This window comes from Dasypus novemcinctus, chromosome 18 (assembly GCF_030445035.2).
Source record: "Dasypus novemcinctus isolate mDasNov1 chromosome 18, mDasNov1.1.hap2, whole genome shotgun sequence".
NCBI lineage: Eukaryota > Metazoa > Chordata > Mammalia > Cingulata > Dasypodidae > Dasypus > Dasypus novemcinctus.
Window position 1 is genome coordinate 70,942,343 of NC_080690.1, and position 19,115 is coordinate 70,961,457.

General features: G+C 60.8%; 1 protein-coding gene across 4 annotated transcripts; it reads left to right on the top strand.

Moving 5' to 3' along the window:
* Positions 1–2,688: 2,688 nt before the first annotated feature.
* CPT1C (carnitine palmitoyltransferase 1C) lies at positions 2,689–18,308 on the top strand. 4 transcript variants are annotated; one of them, XM_071209392.1, is made up of 20 exons: positions 2,714–3,070; positions 3,281–3,427; positions 7,284–7,381; positions 7,791–7,930; positions 9,087–9,258; positions 9,414–9,515; positions 9,588–9,725; positions 12,146–12,223; positions 12,400–12,507; positions 12,603–12,687; positions 12,949–13,144; positions 13,276–13,458; positions 13,969–14,074; positions 14,961–15,077; positions 15,578–15,742; positions 15,988–16,122; positions 16,688–16,840; positions 17,563–17,676; positions 17,791–17,883; positions 18,022–18,308. In XM_071209392.1, the coding sequence occupies exons 3-20, from the start codon at positions 7,349–7,351 to the stop codon at positions 18,202–18,204; spliced, it is 2,301 nt and encodes a 766-aa protein (XP_071065493.1). In that variant the 5' UTR covers positions 2,714–3,070; positions 3,281–3,427; positions 7,284–7,348; the 3' UTR covers positions 18,205–18,308. The 4 variants fall into 4 exon arrangements, with proteins under 4 accessions (XP_058136604.1, XP_071065493.1, XP_058136605.1 ...); XM_071209393.1 differs by having other exon boundaries at positions 2,774–3,070; positions 9,186–9,258; XM_058280621.2 differs by lacking the exon at positions 7,284–7,381 and having other exon boundaries at positions 2,689–3,070.
* The last annotated feature ends 807 nt before the right edge of the window (positions 18,309–19,115 follow it).

A 19,115-nucleotide genomic window follows, 5' to 3' on the forward strand; every position in this document is an offset into this window, starting at 1 on the left:
TGTGGCTTGGCTTCCCGGGGGCGGCGGCTGGGGAGCCCTCTGCGGGTGTTGACCGGGTGCCGGGACTGCTGTGCCCTGGCCCCCCACTCTGCCCTAGGCCCTTCTTGGGGTCTCCGTGCCCAGCACGTCATTTCCCAGAGTCTGCATCCCCATTCTTAGGGCCTCCCCCAGCCCTGTGCCCTCGCGCCCCCCGCTGGCCAGGGCGCCTCCTCCAGCTGCCCTGGGGGGCCGTGGGGGGTTGGGGCTGGGTTCCCAGCACGTCTGGGCCCTCAGGTTTCCCAGAAAGCTCAGCCGCCTCCCTCCCCTTCCACATTGTTCCTCCGGGGCTGTTTTTTCCTGTCCAGGACCCTCCAAGGCCAGGTCAGGGCCCCCTGGCCTTGACGCAGGCCTGCACTCTACAGCTGGGGAAACTGAGCTGGGAGCTGGGGGTGGCATTGGAGGAGTGCAGAGAAAATCTCCGTGGGGGTCTATCTGGCTTCCCACCACCTGCCTGGAAGTGGGGGAGTTACTTCCCGCTGCCTCCCTATGCTAAAAGGCCCCAACTGCCCCTGCCTTCCCAGGGCTGTCACGCCCCTCCCCCACCGTGTGCACTGCCGCATCTGCCCCCCTTGCCCACCCTGTCCCATCCATCCTAGCTCCTGCTCCCCTGGGGCTGCTGACCACGTCTTACCTGTGCCAGGGCTGGGTGTCCCCTGCCCACACCTGCCAATGCGTCATGTCTGCAGCTGGCTCCTTGCCCAGTCCCCAAGACCCCATGGACCCAGCGTGTCCCTCTGTGCCCTGTGCCAGACGTGTCCACGGTGTAGTGGGGGTGGCGCACTTCCTTGCCCCCACCCCCTTTCCTGGAACCCAGCTGCAGCGTTGCCACCTGCCAGGCCAGTGGCCCGCCCCCACGTCCTGGCGGCCTTAAAGGGGCCGGGTGTCCAGAGCGCTCCCAGGGGCACGGAGGGCGCGGCGGTGGGGCCAGCACACGGGTGAGGGCTGCTCTTGGGCTGTGGACTCGTCTACGCGTGGACTCAATTCTGGGTCCCTATTCCCCTGACTACTTCCTCCAAACGTGGGCGCTCAGAAGCGGGACAAGGGTAGGAGCACTTCAAGGGCCGGTGTTCTCCGTTCTGAGCTGGCCTCATGATGACTTCCCACCTCCCTCTGCTGCTGCTTCTCCTCACCTGTGCCCTGGGGGCCCCAGACTCCGCCGGGCAGGTGAGAAAGGCAGGTGGGGTGGGAAGGAGGCCTGAGGGGCCTCCGTGTTTGCATCTGTGAAATGGGTTGGGAATGTGGATGTCCGCCCTGTTGTCTAGGAGGGGGCCTGAGTTCCCTCATGCACAAATCTCGAATGGACTGTTTGAACCTGACCTCCCATGTCCCCTTCCCAGACTGTCCCCGCGCCAGGCCCCGCAGCACCGCGGGCGCCTCTGTTCCCTGGGCACCTGCCAGACACACCGCCTGCAGGAGATCTTGTTCTGGCTCCGCTCGGCGTCCACCAAGGAGCCCTCGGGGAAGGCTGGTCGCGACCCCCCACGACCCCCACAGCTACGGGCGACGGCGGCGCGAGGCCAAGCCCTGCTTCCCCAGGACCCCAGCCCACCGCCTGGGAACCCGTGCAGTGCCCACCGGGTGACTTGGGGCACGTCTCTGCACCTCTCCTAGCCGCCGTCTGCCCACCTGTGTATTAAGACTGGCCTCACGTGTCTTTTCCCCTAGCTCCACCCCCGGCTCACCCTAAAATCGTCCCTTTCGTGCCCTCCCCACCTGTGACTGGGCTGGCCCCTGGGACAGAGTGGACCCAGCTGTGAACAAAAGATGCTGGAGAATAAAACGAGGGTTCTGTGCTGCAGTCTCTACTTGTCTGTGCCCATCTCGGCCTTCCGATCTGGGCGCGGCCCCCCAAATAGTCTTCTAGTCCTTTTCCTCCCTTATCCATGCTCCTTTCCCTCCCACGGAAGTCCCTTCGACTGTCTAACTCGAATCCAATCTGCTGTAGCGCCTGTTTCACACTAACTCAGTCCATGCAGCTACATCTTCCGTGGGTGGCTGTGGTGAGCGGCCCCGACCCCAAAGAATCCCTCCTTTTCCTTGGGCTGGAAGGGCTGAGATTGGCTCGGGTTCGACCCCTCAAGCGCCTGGCGTTACGCCGCGCCCAGAGGCGACCGTTTTTCCCAGCGGGGCCACCTTCCTCGAAGAGAGGGGAGAGGAAGAGCAGAGGGGGCGCCCGAGAATCGGGGGCGCCGAGGGGAGAAGCCGTGCAGAGCCAGGGAGGCCACGCCGGAGAGGCCGGTGGGATGCTCGACCCAGGGCTGGGAGTCGAGCCGGGCGCGGGGATCGAACGCGGGGCTGCGAGGGCGCGGGGATGGAACGCGGACCGGAGGGGGCGGGGCAAAGCCCGGCGCGGCGCACGCGACACGGAAAGCGGGGACCCTGCGAGTCGAGCGGCTGGGGTGGGCGGGCGCTCCGGGGGAGTGGCCGTCGGAGGCGGGGGGCGGGGGGCCGAGGGTGGTGGGCACGCGGGCTTGGGCCCCGCATCCGATCGGCGGAGCCCCTGAGCCGGCGTGGTAAGTGCCAGGCGGGCCGGAGGGGCCGGGGGCCCGCGGGGGCTGGAGCCCGGGGAGGGGGTTCCGGGCCCTCCCCTCCCTGGTCCTCGACGCGCGCCTCCGCGCGCAGCCTCAGCATCCCGGGCGAGGGGCATGCGCAGTCGGGCTCCCCGCCCCTGCCCGCCAGCCCCGGCGGGGGGAGGGGCGCCGGGCCACCCGCGCAGGCCTTGCTCGGCGGCGGCGTCGCCTGGGAATGGGAGGCGGAAGTGGGCCGGCCAAAGCCGGCGCCGGCAGGTGTCGGGAGCCGGGCTGCTGTTTTCCCCTCGAGATACCCACCCGGGGCCGATTTCCCGCTCCCTCCCCTGAATCTTGAGAGCCCTATTCCAGGAAAGCGGCCACTGTGCCTGCACCTTGTTCTCAGCAGAGCATCAAAAGGGGGTGACGCGATCTAGCCGCCCGCCCCTCTGTGCGTTCACAGCCCCCCCACCTGACGTCCCCCAACACGGGAGTCTCGGGCCGGGACCCGCGGAGCCCCTCAGGTACTACGGGAGGGGTGGGCTGGAATCCTCGACTGCGGGGTCCGCGGGAAGTGGGGCTGAGGGCAGGGACTCCTCGGTCCCGGGGAGAAGGGATGTGGGTCGTGACTCCAGGGTCTGAAGGAGGGGAACGGGGGCCCGCACTCCTGGGCCGGAGGGAGGAGGCGCTGGGCGCCTGCAGCATGACCCCTTGTCCTGGTCCCGGGGCTGCAGCCTGACATGGCCGAGGCACACCAGGCCGTGGGCTTCCGGTTCTCGCTGACCTCCGACGGGACCGAAGTGGAGCTCAGCGCCCCGGCGTTGCAGGAGATCTACCTCTCCGGCCTGCGCTCCTGGAAGAGGCGTCTCTCCCGTTTCTGGGTGAGGAGGGCTGCGGGGTGGTTTCCTTCCGGGAATCCAGTTCCCTGCTTCCCGGATGCCCGGAGGACCACTTCCGGCATCCCAGTAGGATTTCTGGGATCCTGTCATCCCCTCTGGGAATTTTGATGTCCACTTCTGGGATCCTTTAAGCGGGATCAGGGTCCTCTGTGGCTCACCTCTGGGATCCTCAGTCTCACCTACTGGACAGCCCTCTTCACTTCTCACACCCACTTCCTGTTCTCCCTCCCACCTCTCCCCCCACAATTCCCACCCCAGTGTTCAGAACTCAGCCTCCCTCCCCCATTTCCTCACCTTTTCCTTCCAATTCCAGGTTCTAGAAAGAGGTGCTCCCCATGGCCTGGTTGGGATCTTAGGTAGCCCGCACCCTGATCCCGCAGGCACCTCCTTTCCCCAGCCTTTGTCAGTGGGCCTGTGAGCCCCTCTCCCCCTGCCCTGAAGTGCCATCCCAGCAGCCCTCCCCAGGACGTTGTGTGCCCTCCCCATGCTCCCGGGATGCGGGCCTCCCATCCAGCCCCAGCTCTGGAAACACCCAGCTCCTGGTCCTTCCCGTGGCTCTAGAAGGCCCAGGCCCAGCACCCAGTTCTAGAACTCTGGTTAGTCTAGTTCAGAGTCTCCCTGCTTGCACCTCCTCTGTGTTTGAACAGAGGCCTGGAAAACCCATGAGTTCGGATCTTAGCTCGAGCAGTTACTGGCTGGGTGGCCTTGGACAAATGGCCCTCTCTGTTCCTCGATTTCCTCATGTGTAAAAGGTGTGTGATAGCCTGTCCCTCAAAGGTTGGTTGTGAGGATTAGACAGATCCTTACCTGTAAGCACAGAGCCTAGCCTGGCCTGTGAAGCTGTCAGCCTTGGCTTTTTTTTTAATATTTATTTACTTCTCCCCGCCTCGTTGTTTGTGCTTGCTGTCTGCTCTTTGTGTCTGTTCGTTGTGTGCTCATCTTCTTTTTAGGGGGCACCAGGAACCAAATCTGGGACTTCCTGTGTGGGAGAGGAGCTCCCAGCCTTAGTTTTTTTTATTATACTCTTCATTTGTCTTAGTTTCCTAGGGTTGGCTTCAAACCACTACTGTTGTCTTTGAAAACCCACCCTAATTCAGTTTGGCCTCATCTAATCACAGCTTCAAAGATCCTATTTCCAAATAGGATCCCGTTCATGGGACAGGGTGTTAGGATGTTAGCACATTGTTTTGGGAGATGCAGTTCGTTCCTTAATAACATTCATTCAGCAAATATCTATAGAGCATCTATTGGGTGGGACACAGCAGGGAGCACCCCCCTGGAGTGCTCATTCTGGAGGGGGGGGGTGGGGGGAGAAGAGGGAAGGAGGGGGGCTGCGATTAAATAAGGGGGCCAGAGAGGAGCTCCTGCGGCCAAGGCGTTTGAGCAGGCTGGAATGACCGCTTGGCCATATTCGTTGTTAAAATAAGAGACTGGGGAATGGCCACTGCCCAGAGCCCCCTCAGCTTCTCCCCCAGGACCCCTGGACCAATCCAGCACCTAAAGAGTTAACATAGACCTGCATACCTGTGCATTTATTTAAATTAAATATAACTACTTTTAGAAAAATGCAGTGTTTTAAATATACAGTCCTTAAGTTTTAACGACACCAGTGTATCCAGCCCTCCCATCAAGATAGCACTGCCACCATTCTAGAATGTTCTCTTGGGCCCCACCACCCAGTGAGGCAACCACTGTTCTGATTTATATTCTTCCAGGCTGCTTTTGCCCAGTGTGGCATTGTCGAATACTTTGACTGTCACTCCCACATTTGGGTCAAGACCTGAATCTTCCTCCTTAAAATGTGAATATGTATTGGTTAATTTTTGAGTCCCTTTTGAGAATCAGGTGTCATCCCCCACCTGCACCTGTAGGTCCTGACACCTGTGTTCGGCGTGCTTTCCTCTCTGGGGCAGAGGTTCCTGGGTCCGGGTGGAGCTGGGTCCATCTCCATGAGCCCCGAGCGTGACCACTGCCCTCAGCCGCTGGCACTACCCTCCCACGGCCTCCTCGCCTTTCATCTGTGTCTTCTTCTCACGCTCGCTGGGTCCCCACGGCCTGCCAGGCATGGGGAGACTCAGGAGGGCTCCGGACCCCAGGGTGGGTCTCGCCGTCGAGCCTCGGTTTCCTCATTTATGAAATGGGAGGCACGATGGTCCCTGTGCTCACAGAGCGCCTGGCTCACGGCAGTGGCCACCCGGCACAGCCAGCCTCGGCTCACGGCTCTGACCTTGCCCCGAGACCCCGGGGACCCCCAGCACATGGCCAGTGGCCTGGGCCTCCGACGTCTTGGCTCTTAAATCACATCAGGTAGTAGTTTGTCCCAGTCTCTAGGCCCAGCTCTTTAACTCTGTTAACTCATCCGAGCCTCCTTCCAGCCCTCTAAAGCTCGGTCTATTGTTAGTCCCGTCTCACAGGTGAGGACGCTGAGGCCCAGAGAGGTGCTTTCACTCTCCCCGGTCACCCAGCTGCTGAGAGGCAGCCCTGGAAGCGGGGCTAGAATTAACAGCCTGGCTCGGAGCCTGGGCTCGTTCCCATGACCCTGGGCTGCCTTTCTAGAAGGGAGTCCCGGGACTTCTCTCGAGGCTTTTGAGGATTATGTGCAGGGCGTCATGCCGGCCAAGCAGGACGCGGCATCCAGCGCGGTGGGCAGCCCGTCAGGGTGTCTTCCTGAAACGGTTTCCAGATGAGCAGGAAATCTGAGACCCAGCAAACCCAGAGAAACAGTCCCTGTAAGTACTGTCCTGTTGCCTTAGGATCACAAAGCATCCGAACGGTTCCAGGTAGTTGATTGCAGGCCCTCGGGCCAGGGCCTCCACTGCTTCCTGGCTACGTGAACTTGGCGGAGTTCTTCAGCCTCTTGTCACCCCAGCTGCTTCGTCTGCGTCTTGGGGATATAACCATTGCTACCTCTCCAGGTTGCAGGGGAATAAAATGATTTATTGATTCCCCAGTGGGAAGGCCCCATTCTCTTGCAATCCAGAGCACCGAATATAAGAACTGATGGCTTCTTTTAAAAAAAAAATTTAATGCAGCAAAAATAACCACAGGGAGCGGGTGTAGCTCAGTGGTTGAGCACCTGCTCCCCATGCACGAGGTCCTGGCTTCAGAGCCCACTACCTCCTAAAAGCAAACAAACCAACCAAAAAAGCACAGTCATCTTTCCCTGCCAATCAAAGGAAGACCATTGAGTAAGTGAGTTTCCCACTGGAAGGAGAGTAGCAATAGAAAGGGTAGCAATCGTAACTAACATTTATTGTGTGCCTACTGTATGCCTGGCTCTGTGCTACGCAGTCCACACACAGGCACGTGCACACTGGGCTCTCGTCTCTGCTTCGTTGCAGTAGGCCCATTACCATCTGATACACTAAATCTTTTATTTCGTGGGTTTCGCTGTCTTTCCCATGACGGCCAGGATCTTGCGTTCTTGTCACAGCAGCAACTAGAATGTGGCATCACCTGGGAGGCCCACAAGAAGCACTTGTGGAGTGCTGCGTTCTCATCAAGCCCTCGTGACCACCCTGTGAACCAAGTGCTAGGATTGTTCCCATCCTACAGAAGAGGAAACTGAGGCACAGAGGGCCAAGTCACTTGCCTGAGGTCACCCAGCTAGTCAGGGACAGAGCAGAGATTTGAGCCCAGGGTGGGGGGACTCCAGGGCCCAAATTCTTAACCAGGATTTCTGAGACTTTCCTGTTCATTAGATGTGGGCAGGAGAAGAGAGAAAGTGCTACCCAGACCAACAGGAAGTAGCTCTTACAGTGTCTTAACCACTCTCTGGCCGCAGACCTTGAGCCTGTGTCATTTGTACAATGGGGTCATCTTGGGACCTCCTTCCCAGGGTCGTGGCAGGATTTAAAGAGTGGATCCTGACGCACGCACGTGGCACGGAGGAAGTCTCGTGGGATGTCCGTCCCTCTGTCTCGCCTCCCTGAGAGTGTGAGGAGTAGTTCGTTGCTTTCATTCGTTCCCCAGCCTGGTAGTGCCGGAGGGCCTGTGGCTTCCAGACCCTGCGGTGTAAGGGAGATCATTCTGCCTTTTTGACACTCTGGCCTTCAAGGCCCTGCCCTCGAGTAACCTCCTCCAGGAAGTCCTCCCTTCCTCCCTGGGGCTGAGTAACCTGCCTTCACGGGGCTGCCCCGGGCCTTTGTGCTACCACCGTTTGTTCTCGCTTCACTCTGGACTGCTCCAATGGCAGGGCCACATCTGTCTGTTCCCCACCGGACCTCGAGCCCTGAGTTCAGGGCTTGACACACCCTGGGTATTCAGTAAATACCTGAGCGTGGCCCCAAGCAGGTGCACAGAGGAGGGGATAAATGATTGAGAGGATGCCCTTTCCTCCCTGCAGAACGACTTTGTCACTGGTGTGTACCCCGCCAGCCCTCTCAGCTGGCTCTTCCTCTTCAGCACAATACAGCTCGCCTGGTTTCTCCAGCTGGATCCTTCCCTGGGACTGATGGAGAAGATCAAAGAGTTGCTTCCAGACTGGTGAGGCACCCCTGCACCTCACCCCAGTAACCACCCCAATCCTCCTCCCACTAAGTTTCTCCGTCAGTGTGGTGTGCCTGCTAAGGAAAATTTAAATGCTGAGACTTTGGGTCAGATTAATAAAGGCAGAACCTCAAGAAAAAGGGAGGTGATCTTTTCTCTCTGTACATTGTCCATCCCTGCTGCTTCTTGCTAAGAGGGTTGGTGACAAATTAGAAAATGTCTGGACATGGCTATATATACTGAGAAAAAATATGAGCGCTGCCACTCTCCAGGTCTGTGGTTTTGAACAAACAGCTTCACTGTTCTCAGTGTCAGGGTCTTCATCAATAAAATGGAGGTAATAAAATTGCTTCTTAGAGTGGTTGGAAGAATGAAACAAAATCATACTTGTAGAATATTCAATATAGTGCCAGGAGCTCACTTCACGGGAGTGATTAATTGTTGTGATGGGATCACTTTCGGGAAGGGTCTGAAAGCCGGATGCAAGCGAAGTGGCAGGTTTTAGTTCTTGAAGTAGTCCTGAAGAAGCTTCAGATTTTGTGCAGCCCCGAGATCAGATGTAGGAATTTTCAGGATGGTGATGTTTACCCAGTACACAGAGGGTAAGTGACTTGCCCCCCAGCCCCCCAGGTGGGATTTGCTCACATGCCCCCTTTGATTGCACCTTCGCCAACTAATATGTCAATTGAAGGTCGCTTTAGACTTGTGCTTCCTAAAGCTGAACGTCATGGGAATCACCTGGAGGGCCTGTTAAAACACTCACCGCCGGGTCCTGCCCCCAGGTGACTTCCTAGGTCTGGGTGGCACCCTGGAATTTGTATTTCCCCAAAGTTCCCCAGTGCTTCTGTTGATCCAGGGACCACACTTTGAGAAATAGCGGCTTTCTCTTATTTTGCACCTGCCAGGAAATAATTTCAGAAGCTTGGGGTCCCCATGTTCCTGGGGGGCGGTGGGGGTGGGGGGAGTCACACCTGCTTCTTAAAGGAACCAACTGATTCTTTGGATGACTCCAAATTCGACAACAAGATCTGCCTCCAAGAGCCTAGAGACCTGGGCCGGAAAATATTCAGAAACTACGAGGCCAGGGGAGGCGCTGGAGGCCAGGGAGGTTGGGGTGCCAGGAGACCCAGGCCCGGTTTCTCCTCTCCACCAGGGGTGGACAGCACCACAGGCTTCGGGGGGCCCTGGCGGCGGCACTGTTCGCCTCCTGCCTGTGGGGAGCCCTGATCTTCACGCTTCACCTGGCCCTTAGGCTGCTTCTGTCCTACCACGGCTGGCTCCTTGAGCCCCATGGCACCATGTCCTCGCCCACCAAGACCTGGCTGGTATGTGGGGGTAGCGCCCCCCGGCACCCAATTCTCTGCCCTCTTCTCTGGGTCTCCCTCTGCTGAGTTTTGTGCCCCCCCCCCCCCCCCCCCCCGTCTCTGTGATTTCCGGCTCCAGCGAGGACTCTGATGACCCAGTGACTCCCTTTCCCCAGGCCCTGGTCCGCATATTCTCCGGTCGCTCCCCGATGCTCTTCAGTTACCAGCGTTCCCTGCCGCGCCAGCCCGTGCCCCCCGTGCAGGAGACCGTGCGCAAGGTGGGCCTGCTGCCCCGGGGAGGGGCCAGAGGGGCGGCCCGGGGTGACCCGCCCTCTTCTCTCCGCCTTCAGTACCTGGAGTCCGTCCGGCCAATCCTCTCCGACGAGGACTTCGACTGGACGGCCGTCCTCGCGCAAGAATTCCTGAGGCTGCAGGCGTCGCTGCTGCAGTGGTATCTGTGGCTCAAGTCCTGGTGGGCGTCCAACTATGTAAGTCCCACAGGCCCCCCCCCCGCTGGGACTTCCCTCCTGGGAAGGCCAAGGTTCTCTGTTCCCTCTCCCGGCGCCATGCCCTGACCCCCACAACTCGCCCACTGCCCTGGCCCTGGCCCGGGTCCAGAACGCCCCGCCCCCTGGTGCGCTAACATTCTGGGCCCCGCCCCCTGGTGCGCTAGCATTCTGAGCCCCGCCCCCTGGTGCGCTAACATTCTGGGCCCCGCCCCCTGGTGCGCTAACATTCTGGGCCCCGCCCCCTGGTGTGCGAGCGTTCTGGGCCCCGCCCCCTGGTGCGCTAACATACTGGGCCCCCTGCCCCCTGGTGCGCTAACATTCTGGGCCCTGCCCCCTGGTGTGCTAGCATTCTGGGCCCCGCCCCCTGGTGCGCTAGCATTCTGAGCCCCTGCCCCCTGGTGTGCTAACATTCTGGGCCCCGCCCCCTGGTGTGCTAGCATTCTGAGCCCCTGCCCCCTGGTGTGCTAGCATTCTGAGCCCCTGCCCCCTGGTGTGCTAGCATTCTGAGCCCCGCCCCCTGGTGCGCTAACATTCTGGGCCCCGCCCCCTGGTGCGCTAACATTCTGAGCCCCCTGCCCCCTGGTGCGGTAGCATTCTGAGCCCCGCCCCCTGGTGCGCTAGCATTCTGGGTCCCGCCCCCTGGTGCGCTAGCATTCTGGGTCCCGCCCCCTGGTGTACGAGCGTTCGGGGCCCCGCCCCCTGGTGTGCGAGCGTTCTGGGCCCCGCCCCCCTGGTGTGCGAGCGTTCGGGGCCCCGCCCCCTGGTGTGCGAGCGTTCTGGGCCCCGCCCCCTGGCGTGCTGGCATTCTGGGCCCCGCCCCCCTGGTGTGCGAGCATTCTGGGTCCGTCCCCGCTTTCGCTAGCTTTCTGGGCCCCGCCCCCTGATGCGCTAACTTTCCGGGCCCCACCCTGAGATGACCCAACGTTCTGCACCCCCAACCCCCTCCGCGATGCATCAGTAGCTCAGCCACACCTCCAGGTCAAGTCCAGACCTCAGCCCCCTAAACCGCCCTGGTTTCCCAGGACCCCTCCCCTGAGTTGCCATCACGATCAGCCCCAGCTCCAAGGTGGTTTGGCTTCCCTCCCTTCTTCATTCAAGGATGTTGTCCCCATAGGGGCTGGTATTCTGGGTTGGGAAGCTAAGTTCTTGATTGCATTCTGAGTTGAGCTCCTTGGGAAACTGAGGCAGAGAGAGGTAGGGATTGGTTCAAATCAGGACTTACAGGTCTCACCTTCTGCAAGACGAAATGAAGGCTAAAAATGGCTGTCAGGCAGTGTGTATGAGGTGGAGGCGGCCACGAAGAGACACCTGGGCTGGTATGGGAGGGGGTGGCCAGAGGCTGCCGCTGGATGAGAGGGTCGGGGTTCCAGGAGGGGCATTCCAGCTGAGCCTTGAAACCTGGAGAGGATTTGGACCTGTCAGACTGGTGTAAAGGCATTCTAGGAAAAAGGGCAGTGGGAGCGGGGATAAGGAAGGAGGAAGATTGTAGGGTTTGGAGCAGAGGCCCCTCTACTGGGGTCAGAGCAAAGCCATGGGAGGCTGGCAGTGGGGAGAGGCCCCAACACCAAGCTGGGGTCCTGGCCTTCCCCTGGGGGTACTAGGAGCCATGGGCCAGAGGGTTCTGAGCAGGGGAAGGGCCTTGTGGGGGACAGACTGGAGGGGAGAGGCTGCAGGCCAGGCGATGAGCTGGGGGAAGGGGCCCAGACCTGCACCGGCCCGAGGGCCCAGGCAGAGAGACCGAGGGGCAGGGCTGCGGCGCTCTCACCTGGGTGTCAGGGGCACCGTCTCTGCCGTGTGTGTCTGGGGATGTGTCCGGCCCAGGAGAGCCCCCGACTCCTGCTGAGGAAGGCGGTGAGCAGAGCAGGGGTGCCAGGGACCCCCGAGAGCCCAGCCCTCTGCATGTGAAGCCCCGCTCCCTGCACATCTGGGCCCACAAACTAGTAGATCATGTGGGGTCGTGGGGTTCCTAGCTCTGGTTTTGGAACTACATGCAACTCTCCCGGTTCAGGGTGATCAGGAAATCCCTCTTCCAGGTCGGCCAGTAAAAATCTCAAAACAGATTGTTTCACATGCTGGTGGTCATTCCATGTGGGGTACACATAGGGACCTTGTTCTTTTTTGTTGTTTTTATAGTTGTATGTTTTTAAGACGTTAGTCTTTGTAATGGCTGTATAGTATTCCACAGCAGGAGCATAGCATGATTTAGCTAACAACTCCCCCATCAGTGGACTAATAGGTTATTGCTAGTTACCCATCATGACTTCCTCCCTCACTGATCTCTGCTCCCCCTCCCCATTTCACACAGGAGAGTTGGAGGATTTCGCCCCTCCCACTTTCCCTCCTCCCCCTCTAGGGCCTCCCCAGCTGCCCCAGCTGTGTCTCCCCCTCCCCACCCCCAGGTCAGTGACTGGTGGGAAGAATTTGTGTACCTGCGCTCCCGGAACTCGCTGCTGGTGAACAGCAACTATTACATGATGGTGAGGGGGGCGCTGGGGAGATGGGGGGGGCCCGAGCCAGCCCCCAGGTCCGGGGTTGTGGGGGTCTGGCCCTCGTACTGCCTCTGTTAGAGACGGGGCCTGGGTTTTGCGGTCACTTCCCCATCAGGGGCAGGACTGACCGCGGCTGTTTTGCGGGCTCCCCCGCCGACCCCCAGGACTTCCTGTACGTCACGCCCACACCCCTGCAGGCCGCCCGCGCCGGCAACGCCGTCCACGCTCTCCTCCTCTACCGCCACCACCTGAACCGCCAGGAGATCCCGCCTGTAAGAGGGGCTGCCGGGGGGGTGGGGGGCCTGGGGTGGCCGCCAGGCCCTGTGGGCCCCTGGGGGGCAGCTCACTAGCCCACCCTCCCCTGCAGACTTTGCTGATGGGGATGCGCCCATTGTGTTCTGCCCAGTACGAGAAGATATTCAACAGCACCCGCATTCCCGGGGTTCAGAAAGGTGAGACCCCCCCTGCCCCCCGCAAACACAGTCAAGTGGCTGGGAGCGCAGACCCTGGAGTCAGCCTGCCTCGCTTGGAATCCCTGCCCCCGTCACTCCCGAGCTGGGGACTTTGGGCAAATTCTTTCCCTCTGAACCTCAGTTTCCTCATCTATGAAATGGGCTAATGATGGCCGCTAGGATTGTGGGGGTTCAGTGAGCGCTTAGAACCGGGCTTAGCCCTTGACACATGTTGGTTGCTCTTGTCCTTGCTGCCCCCAGACCACATCCACCACCTCAGTGACAGCCGCCATGTAGCTGTCTTCCACCGGGGCCGATTCTTCCGCGTGGGCACCCACTCCCGGAGCCGCCTGCTCCCCCCGCGGGCCCTGGAACAGCAGTTCCAGCGCATCCTGGATGACCCCTCACCCGCCTGCCCCCAGGAGGAGCACCTGGCCGCCTTGACGGCTGCCCCCAGGTGCGGCTCAGAGGCCAGGGGCTCCCAGGGGCCCCAGCTGGCATTCGGAGGTGGCGGCGGGGCAGGTTTGGGGGCCGGAGGGGTCTGGGCAGGGTGGAGGGTGCAGCTGGGCTCAGGCACGCCCTCCACAGGGCCACGTGGGCCCAGGTGCGGCGGTCCGTGCGCGCCGGCGGGGCCGACGCCCTGGAGGCCGTGGAAGGGGCTGCCTTCTTTGTGTCACTGGACCCTGAGCCCGCGGGGCTCACAAAGGAGGACCCCGCCGCCTCGTTGGATGCCTACGCCCACGCCCTGCTGGCTGGCCGCGGCTATGACCGGTGCGTTCCCCAGGGACCGGGGCCCCCAAACCTGGGACTGCCCCCCGAAGCCAGTGTCCGACCCTGGACCCCTGGCATGGGGCATCTCCAAGTCTGGGGGCCTCCTAGAACAGGTCCCAGACCCAGGAAAAGCAGATCTGGGGACATGTGACCCAAACATCCCCAAACCAGGACCCCAGCCCAGGAGATTCTTCCACAATCCCCCCTCCTCATGGCTGCCAGGCACCACTCTCGGTTCTGAGGTCCCCAGGAGAGTCTCCCTAACTTCCCGGCACCCCTGCCAACCCAACACATCCCCAAACCTCCCTCTCCAAGTTCCCAAGAAATCCCCACGCTTCAAATCCTAGGCCCATGGCAGAGCTCCTCGGGAGAAGCCCCCAACCCAACTGGAGACCCCCATCCTGGAACCCCAGCCTCGATTCCCAGCTCTCCCCACCCTGAAACTCCCACTCCAGTCCAACCGAGGGCACCCTGATTTCCTCTGGTGACCCCCTGACCTCCCTCCCACAGCTGGTTCGACAAATCCTTCACACTCATCGTGTTCTCCAATGGGAAGCTGGGCCTCAGTGTTGAGCACTCGTGGGCTGACTGCCCTGTCGCGGGACACATGTGGGAGGTAGGGGCAGCTGCCCTCCTCAACCCTGGGGCCCCCGCCCCATTTCCAGAGCGCGAAGAGTGTTGGGATCACAGTTAAAAGCAAGGTTTGGAGAGAGACAGAGGTCAGCCCCGAGGCGCTCAGCCAAGGAGGGCGCTGGGGTCTGGCCTGCCTTTGACAAAAGGGAAAATCCGGGCTCAGAGAAGGGAAGGGAGGTGACTGGAATCACGCAGCCACGGCAGAGTGGCGGTCCGGATTCCGCGCGCTCTGGAGCCTTGCTGCCATATCACGCTGAGTTGAATTCCGTCCAGCTCTGGGTGGCTGTGTGTCCTTGGGCAAGTGTCTCCCCGCCTTGGAGCCTTCCTTCTCCCCTTAGGCCAAAGGAGAGGGCTGCCTTTTCTTTTACCTGAAAGTCCCCTTCCAGGCCTGCGGCTCTCAGCATCTTAAATCACCCGGGTGGTGTGAAAAGCCTGAGGTTAAACTGGATCAAGAATTTCATTGATAAATATCATTAAAGGGAAAAAAAAAACCCACCACATTTTACAAATGAGAAACAGGGATCCATGCTTCCCTAGAGCTGTTCTCAAAACCTGGCAGTGACCCCTTTTCCCTTCACACATGCCCCATCCCTACCTGGGCCAGGGCACTGCATCCAAGACCATGGCCGAGTGGGGACTTGGGGGCAGCTGGGTGTCAGAAGTCCCAGGTGAAGGTGCTGCGGCTGGGTGAACAGGCACCTGCCATCCATGAATGTGTGACCCCGAGAGCCCTGTGAACATCAGGAGTTTCTCTTTCTTGGGGAACAGCCCCCCCCCTTTCCCATAGAAAGGACTTACAAAAAGAGGACGCTGGTTAGGTGGCCCTTGGTGCAGAAGGAGGCAGCCTCTGACCGCCTCTGTCTGCACAGTTCACTCTGGCCACAGAATGCTTTCAGCTGGGCTACGCGGCAGATGGCCACTGCAAGGGGCATCCTGACCCCACGCTGCCCCAGCCCCAGCGGCTCCACTGGGACCTTCCAGACAAGGTGAGGCTGAGTCTCCGAGCCTCTCCTCCAAGTCCCCAAATTCTTAGCCTCGACTCCAAACTCTCCTCCCATCTTAACCTCAAAATGATCCCCACCCCACCTCTAACTCCAACCCCAACCCAACCCATCCCAACCTCAGATCCCAACCCCACTCCCAACCCAACCTCATCCCCACCCCCAATCCCACAGCACCATTACCATACCTAAATTCAATCTCATATCCAACCCTAATCCCATCCCAATCCCTGACACCACCCCCAATCCTAATTCAGCCCCCGTACCCAACTCCATTCCCAACCCCAGTCCCATTCAATCATCATTGCCATCTATCTCCCCATCGTCAACCTAGTCCTTCATTTCCATCCCCTTCTCTGTATCCATTTCCATATTTCACCCCTACCCTAACTCCATGCCCATCCCCACTTCCAGTTCCATTTCCTGCTATAACCCTACCCCCGTCCTTAACCCCAGCCATTCCTCCCCACCTCCTTCTCTGCCAGATCCATCTATCCATCTCTCTAGCCCTGAGGGGAGCCCAGACCTTGTCTGGAAACATCGACTGCCACGTCTTCCCCTTCTCCCACTTTGGCAAGAGCTTCATCAAACGCTGCCACCTCTCTCCAGACAGCTTCATCCAGATGGCCTTGCAGTTGGCCCACTTCCGGGTCAGTGGGGTTCCCCAACCCCAGCCCTCTCTCAGGACCTCAGTCCCCCTGGGCCCCCAAGACCTGCCCCCTCAGCAGGAGTCAATGACTCTCCTCTTGGTGGTGGCCATCCTGGGCTGCCATCTTGATTTCTCCACCCGACCACACACTCCTGGCAGGAGAGGGCTGGAGCCCCGGGCAGAGGTGGTTCAAGTCTGTGAGGACTCCCTGGGCCCAGCTGACAGGTTTCTCTCCTTGTCCCCCAGGACAGGGGCCAATTCTGCCTGACTTACGAGTCAGTCACAACTCGCTTGTTCCTGGAAGGCCGGACGGAGACAGTGCGGTGCTGCACGAGGGAGGCCTGCAACTTCGTGAGAGCCATGGAGGATGAAAAGGAGACAGTGGGTTTTGGCCTCACTTGAGGCTCATTTACAATCACTCAGCCATTTGCACACATTTCTGCAGCACCTGTGGAGGGCCATGCTCCATCAAGGGCAGGAGGGAGCCAAAGATGAACCAGACCTAGACTCAGGCCTCAGAGATGTCTGGTGGGGGAGGCAGAGGTTATTCTAATGGCTGTATTATAGGCACGGGGGGAGCACTGCAGAGGGAGCCTTTTCCACAGTGCCGCTCCCTCTGATTACTTCTCTGCGGCCTACCTGTGGCACGTGACTCCCTTTGCCCCATTCCTAGGGTCCCCATAACCTCTCTGCTCAGGACCCTCAGACCTACCCCCCAGGCACCCCAGTTCCCTGTCCCCTCTCCCTACCTGTGAGGTGTTGTGTTCCGTGGAAGGAGTTGGGGCCCTGAAGTCAGACAGACCTGGGGAACCCCTGGTTCTGCCTTGCTGAGTGAGAAACCTCAGGTTACCTCCCGTGGCCAGGGACGGTGGAGGACAGGGTGCGACAGTGCTGGCAGGGAGCCCCGTCCTGTCTCTCGGTGACCTGTGACCTCCCTGGGTCCCAGGACCCGCAGTGCCTCGCCCTGCTGCGCGTGGCCGTGGACAAGCACCAGGCTCTGCTGAAGGCCGCCATGACTGGGCAGGGGGCGGACCGCCACCTCTTCGCGCTCTACATCGTCTCCCGGTTCCTCCGCCTGCAGTCGCCCTTCCTGGCCCAGGTTGGGATGTTGGGGAAGGGGAGGGAAACGGGGAGTCACTGGAGAAGGGCGGGACTTTAAGGCAAGGAGGGTGATGTTGGGAAAAGCGGGTATTAGCAGAGGAGAGGGTTAAGGAGGGCGGTGCCAAGAGAAGGGAAAGGGAGGCGAGAGAATGGGAGCGGGGCTGGGAGAGGGGGAGAGGGGCGGGGCCAGGGAGAAGGGCGGGCCGGGGGCGGGGCCAGGGGCGTGGCGGGAGAGTAGGGGCGTGGTCAGAGAAGGGCGGGCGGGTCAGGGGCGTGGCAGGAGAGTAGGGGCGTGGTCAGAGAAGGGCGGGCGGGTCAGGGGCGTGGCGGGAGGTAGGGGCGTGGTCGGAGAAGGGCGGGTCAGGGCCGGGGCGGGAGAAGGGCGGGCGGGTCGGGGTGGGCAGGAGAGTAGGGGCGTGGTCGGAGAAGGGCGGGCGGGTCAGGGGCGGGGCGGGAGAAGGGCGGGTGGGTCAGGGGTGGAGTCAGGCGTGGCAGGAGAGTAGGGGCGTGGTCAGAGAAGAGCGGGCGGGCCAGGGGCGTGGCCAGGGGCGTGGCGGGAGAGTAGGGGCGGGGTCGGGGGAGGGGCCAGCTCCCTGGGAAATCCGCGGATGGAGCGGTCAGGAGAGCTGGGAGGGGGCCGCGCAGGGAGCCGAGCCAGGTGACCAGCGCAGACTTGCGCGTCCGCGGCCTCTGCCACGCACTTGCCCTCTTGACCCTCAGGTTCACTCGGAGCAGTGGCAGATGGCCACCAGCCAGATCCCTGTTCAGCAAACGCACCTGTTTGACGTCCACAATTACCCCGACTACGTGTCCTCAGGCGGTGGATTCGGGCCTGTGGGTGGAGCCGGGGCGGGAGTGGGCGGGGGCTGAGGGGCTGGCCTCCTGGGACCTGGGGGAGGCGGGCGCGGAGCGGGGCTAGCTCGTCCCCCTCTCCCTTTCCCGCTCCAGGCCGATGACCACGGCTACGGAGTTTCTTATATCTTCATGGGGGATGACACGATCACCTTCCACATCGCCAGCAAGAAATCAAGCACAAAAACGGTGAGACGAACGTGGAGACGACCCCGCGAACCCCTCCTCCCCCAGGACCGCCTCGGTGCTGCCCCCTGAGCGCAGAGCCCAGCCCCCCAGGAGGCCCTCCCCCCGCCTCCGCTGGGCACCGCCCATTTTTCCTTCCAGGACTCCCACCGGCTGGGGCAGCGCATCGAGGACGCTCTGCTGGACGTGGCCTCCCTGTGCCAGCCCAGGCAGGGGCAGAGGGGCAGGTGCAGACCGTTAGGGGACGACCCGGGGCACAGGTGTGGCGCCCTCTCCAGTCAGAGTGGGGGCTTCAGGGCACCCAGGCCGTCCACTGATTTCTGACCCCTACCATCAGGGAGCTGGTCTCCCTCAGGAGCCGGGGTGAGGCTCTCTACAGCTGAGCTTGGAAATCCTGCATCTGGGACAATAAAGCCCTGTGAGCTGGGTGTGTCCTGTCCCGAATGGTCTTGGGCGGGGGTGGGTGGGAGGGGTGAGGCTTGGATGGAGGAGAATCACCCTGGGTTCCCAATTACAGGCACTACTTCACCCACCCACCCCCACCCAGAGCCTGGCCAGTTGACTCCATTCCCAACTCCAGTAACACCAAACCCAGCCATCCAAGGCCAATCCCAATAAAAGCACCGCCGCCGGACACTCCTCAGCTCAGCTCCTGCTATCCCAGCCCCATACCTATCTGACGCCTGAAGATCCAAGACCAGTCCTCTCACCCCAAATGACAACCCCCAAATGAGTCTACTGAACCCCAACCCCAGCCATGTCACGCTCCACCCCACTGACGGATTCAGCTCCCGTAACTAAGATGCGGCACCAGTTCCACCACCCTGGGCACTGCCCTACTTCCAACAGCCAACCGCTCCGTGACACCACACCCCACCACTCTGAACCACAATCAGAATAAATACAATTAGTAGGAAAAATCCAACCCTGAGGTCCCACCTCCACCTTCCCCAACAAACTTCCCCTCCATTTCTATCATATCCCAAACTTGAACTTGACCCATAATTACGTCTTCAAGCACCACACTCCCTGTCCGATCCCCACTATACCTCCTCTGTCCCACCACTGGCACTGCAACCGCCACCAGTCCAGGGTCGGAACACAAACCTAACCACACCAAAACCCCCGCCACCCAGCCCAACACTGAAGTGGGCCCAGCGCGCGGCGACTCCAGCCCCCTCCCCCGTCAAGTGGGGCGTGGTAACCCCAGCTCCACCGCAAAGTGGGCATCCTCA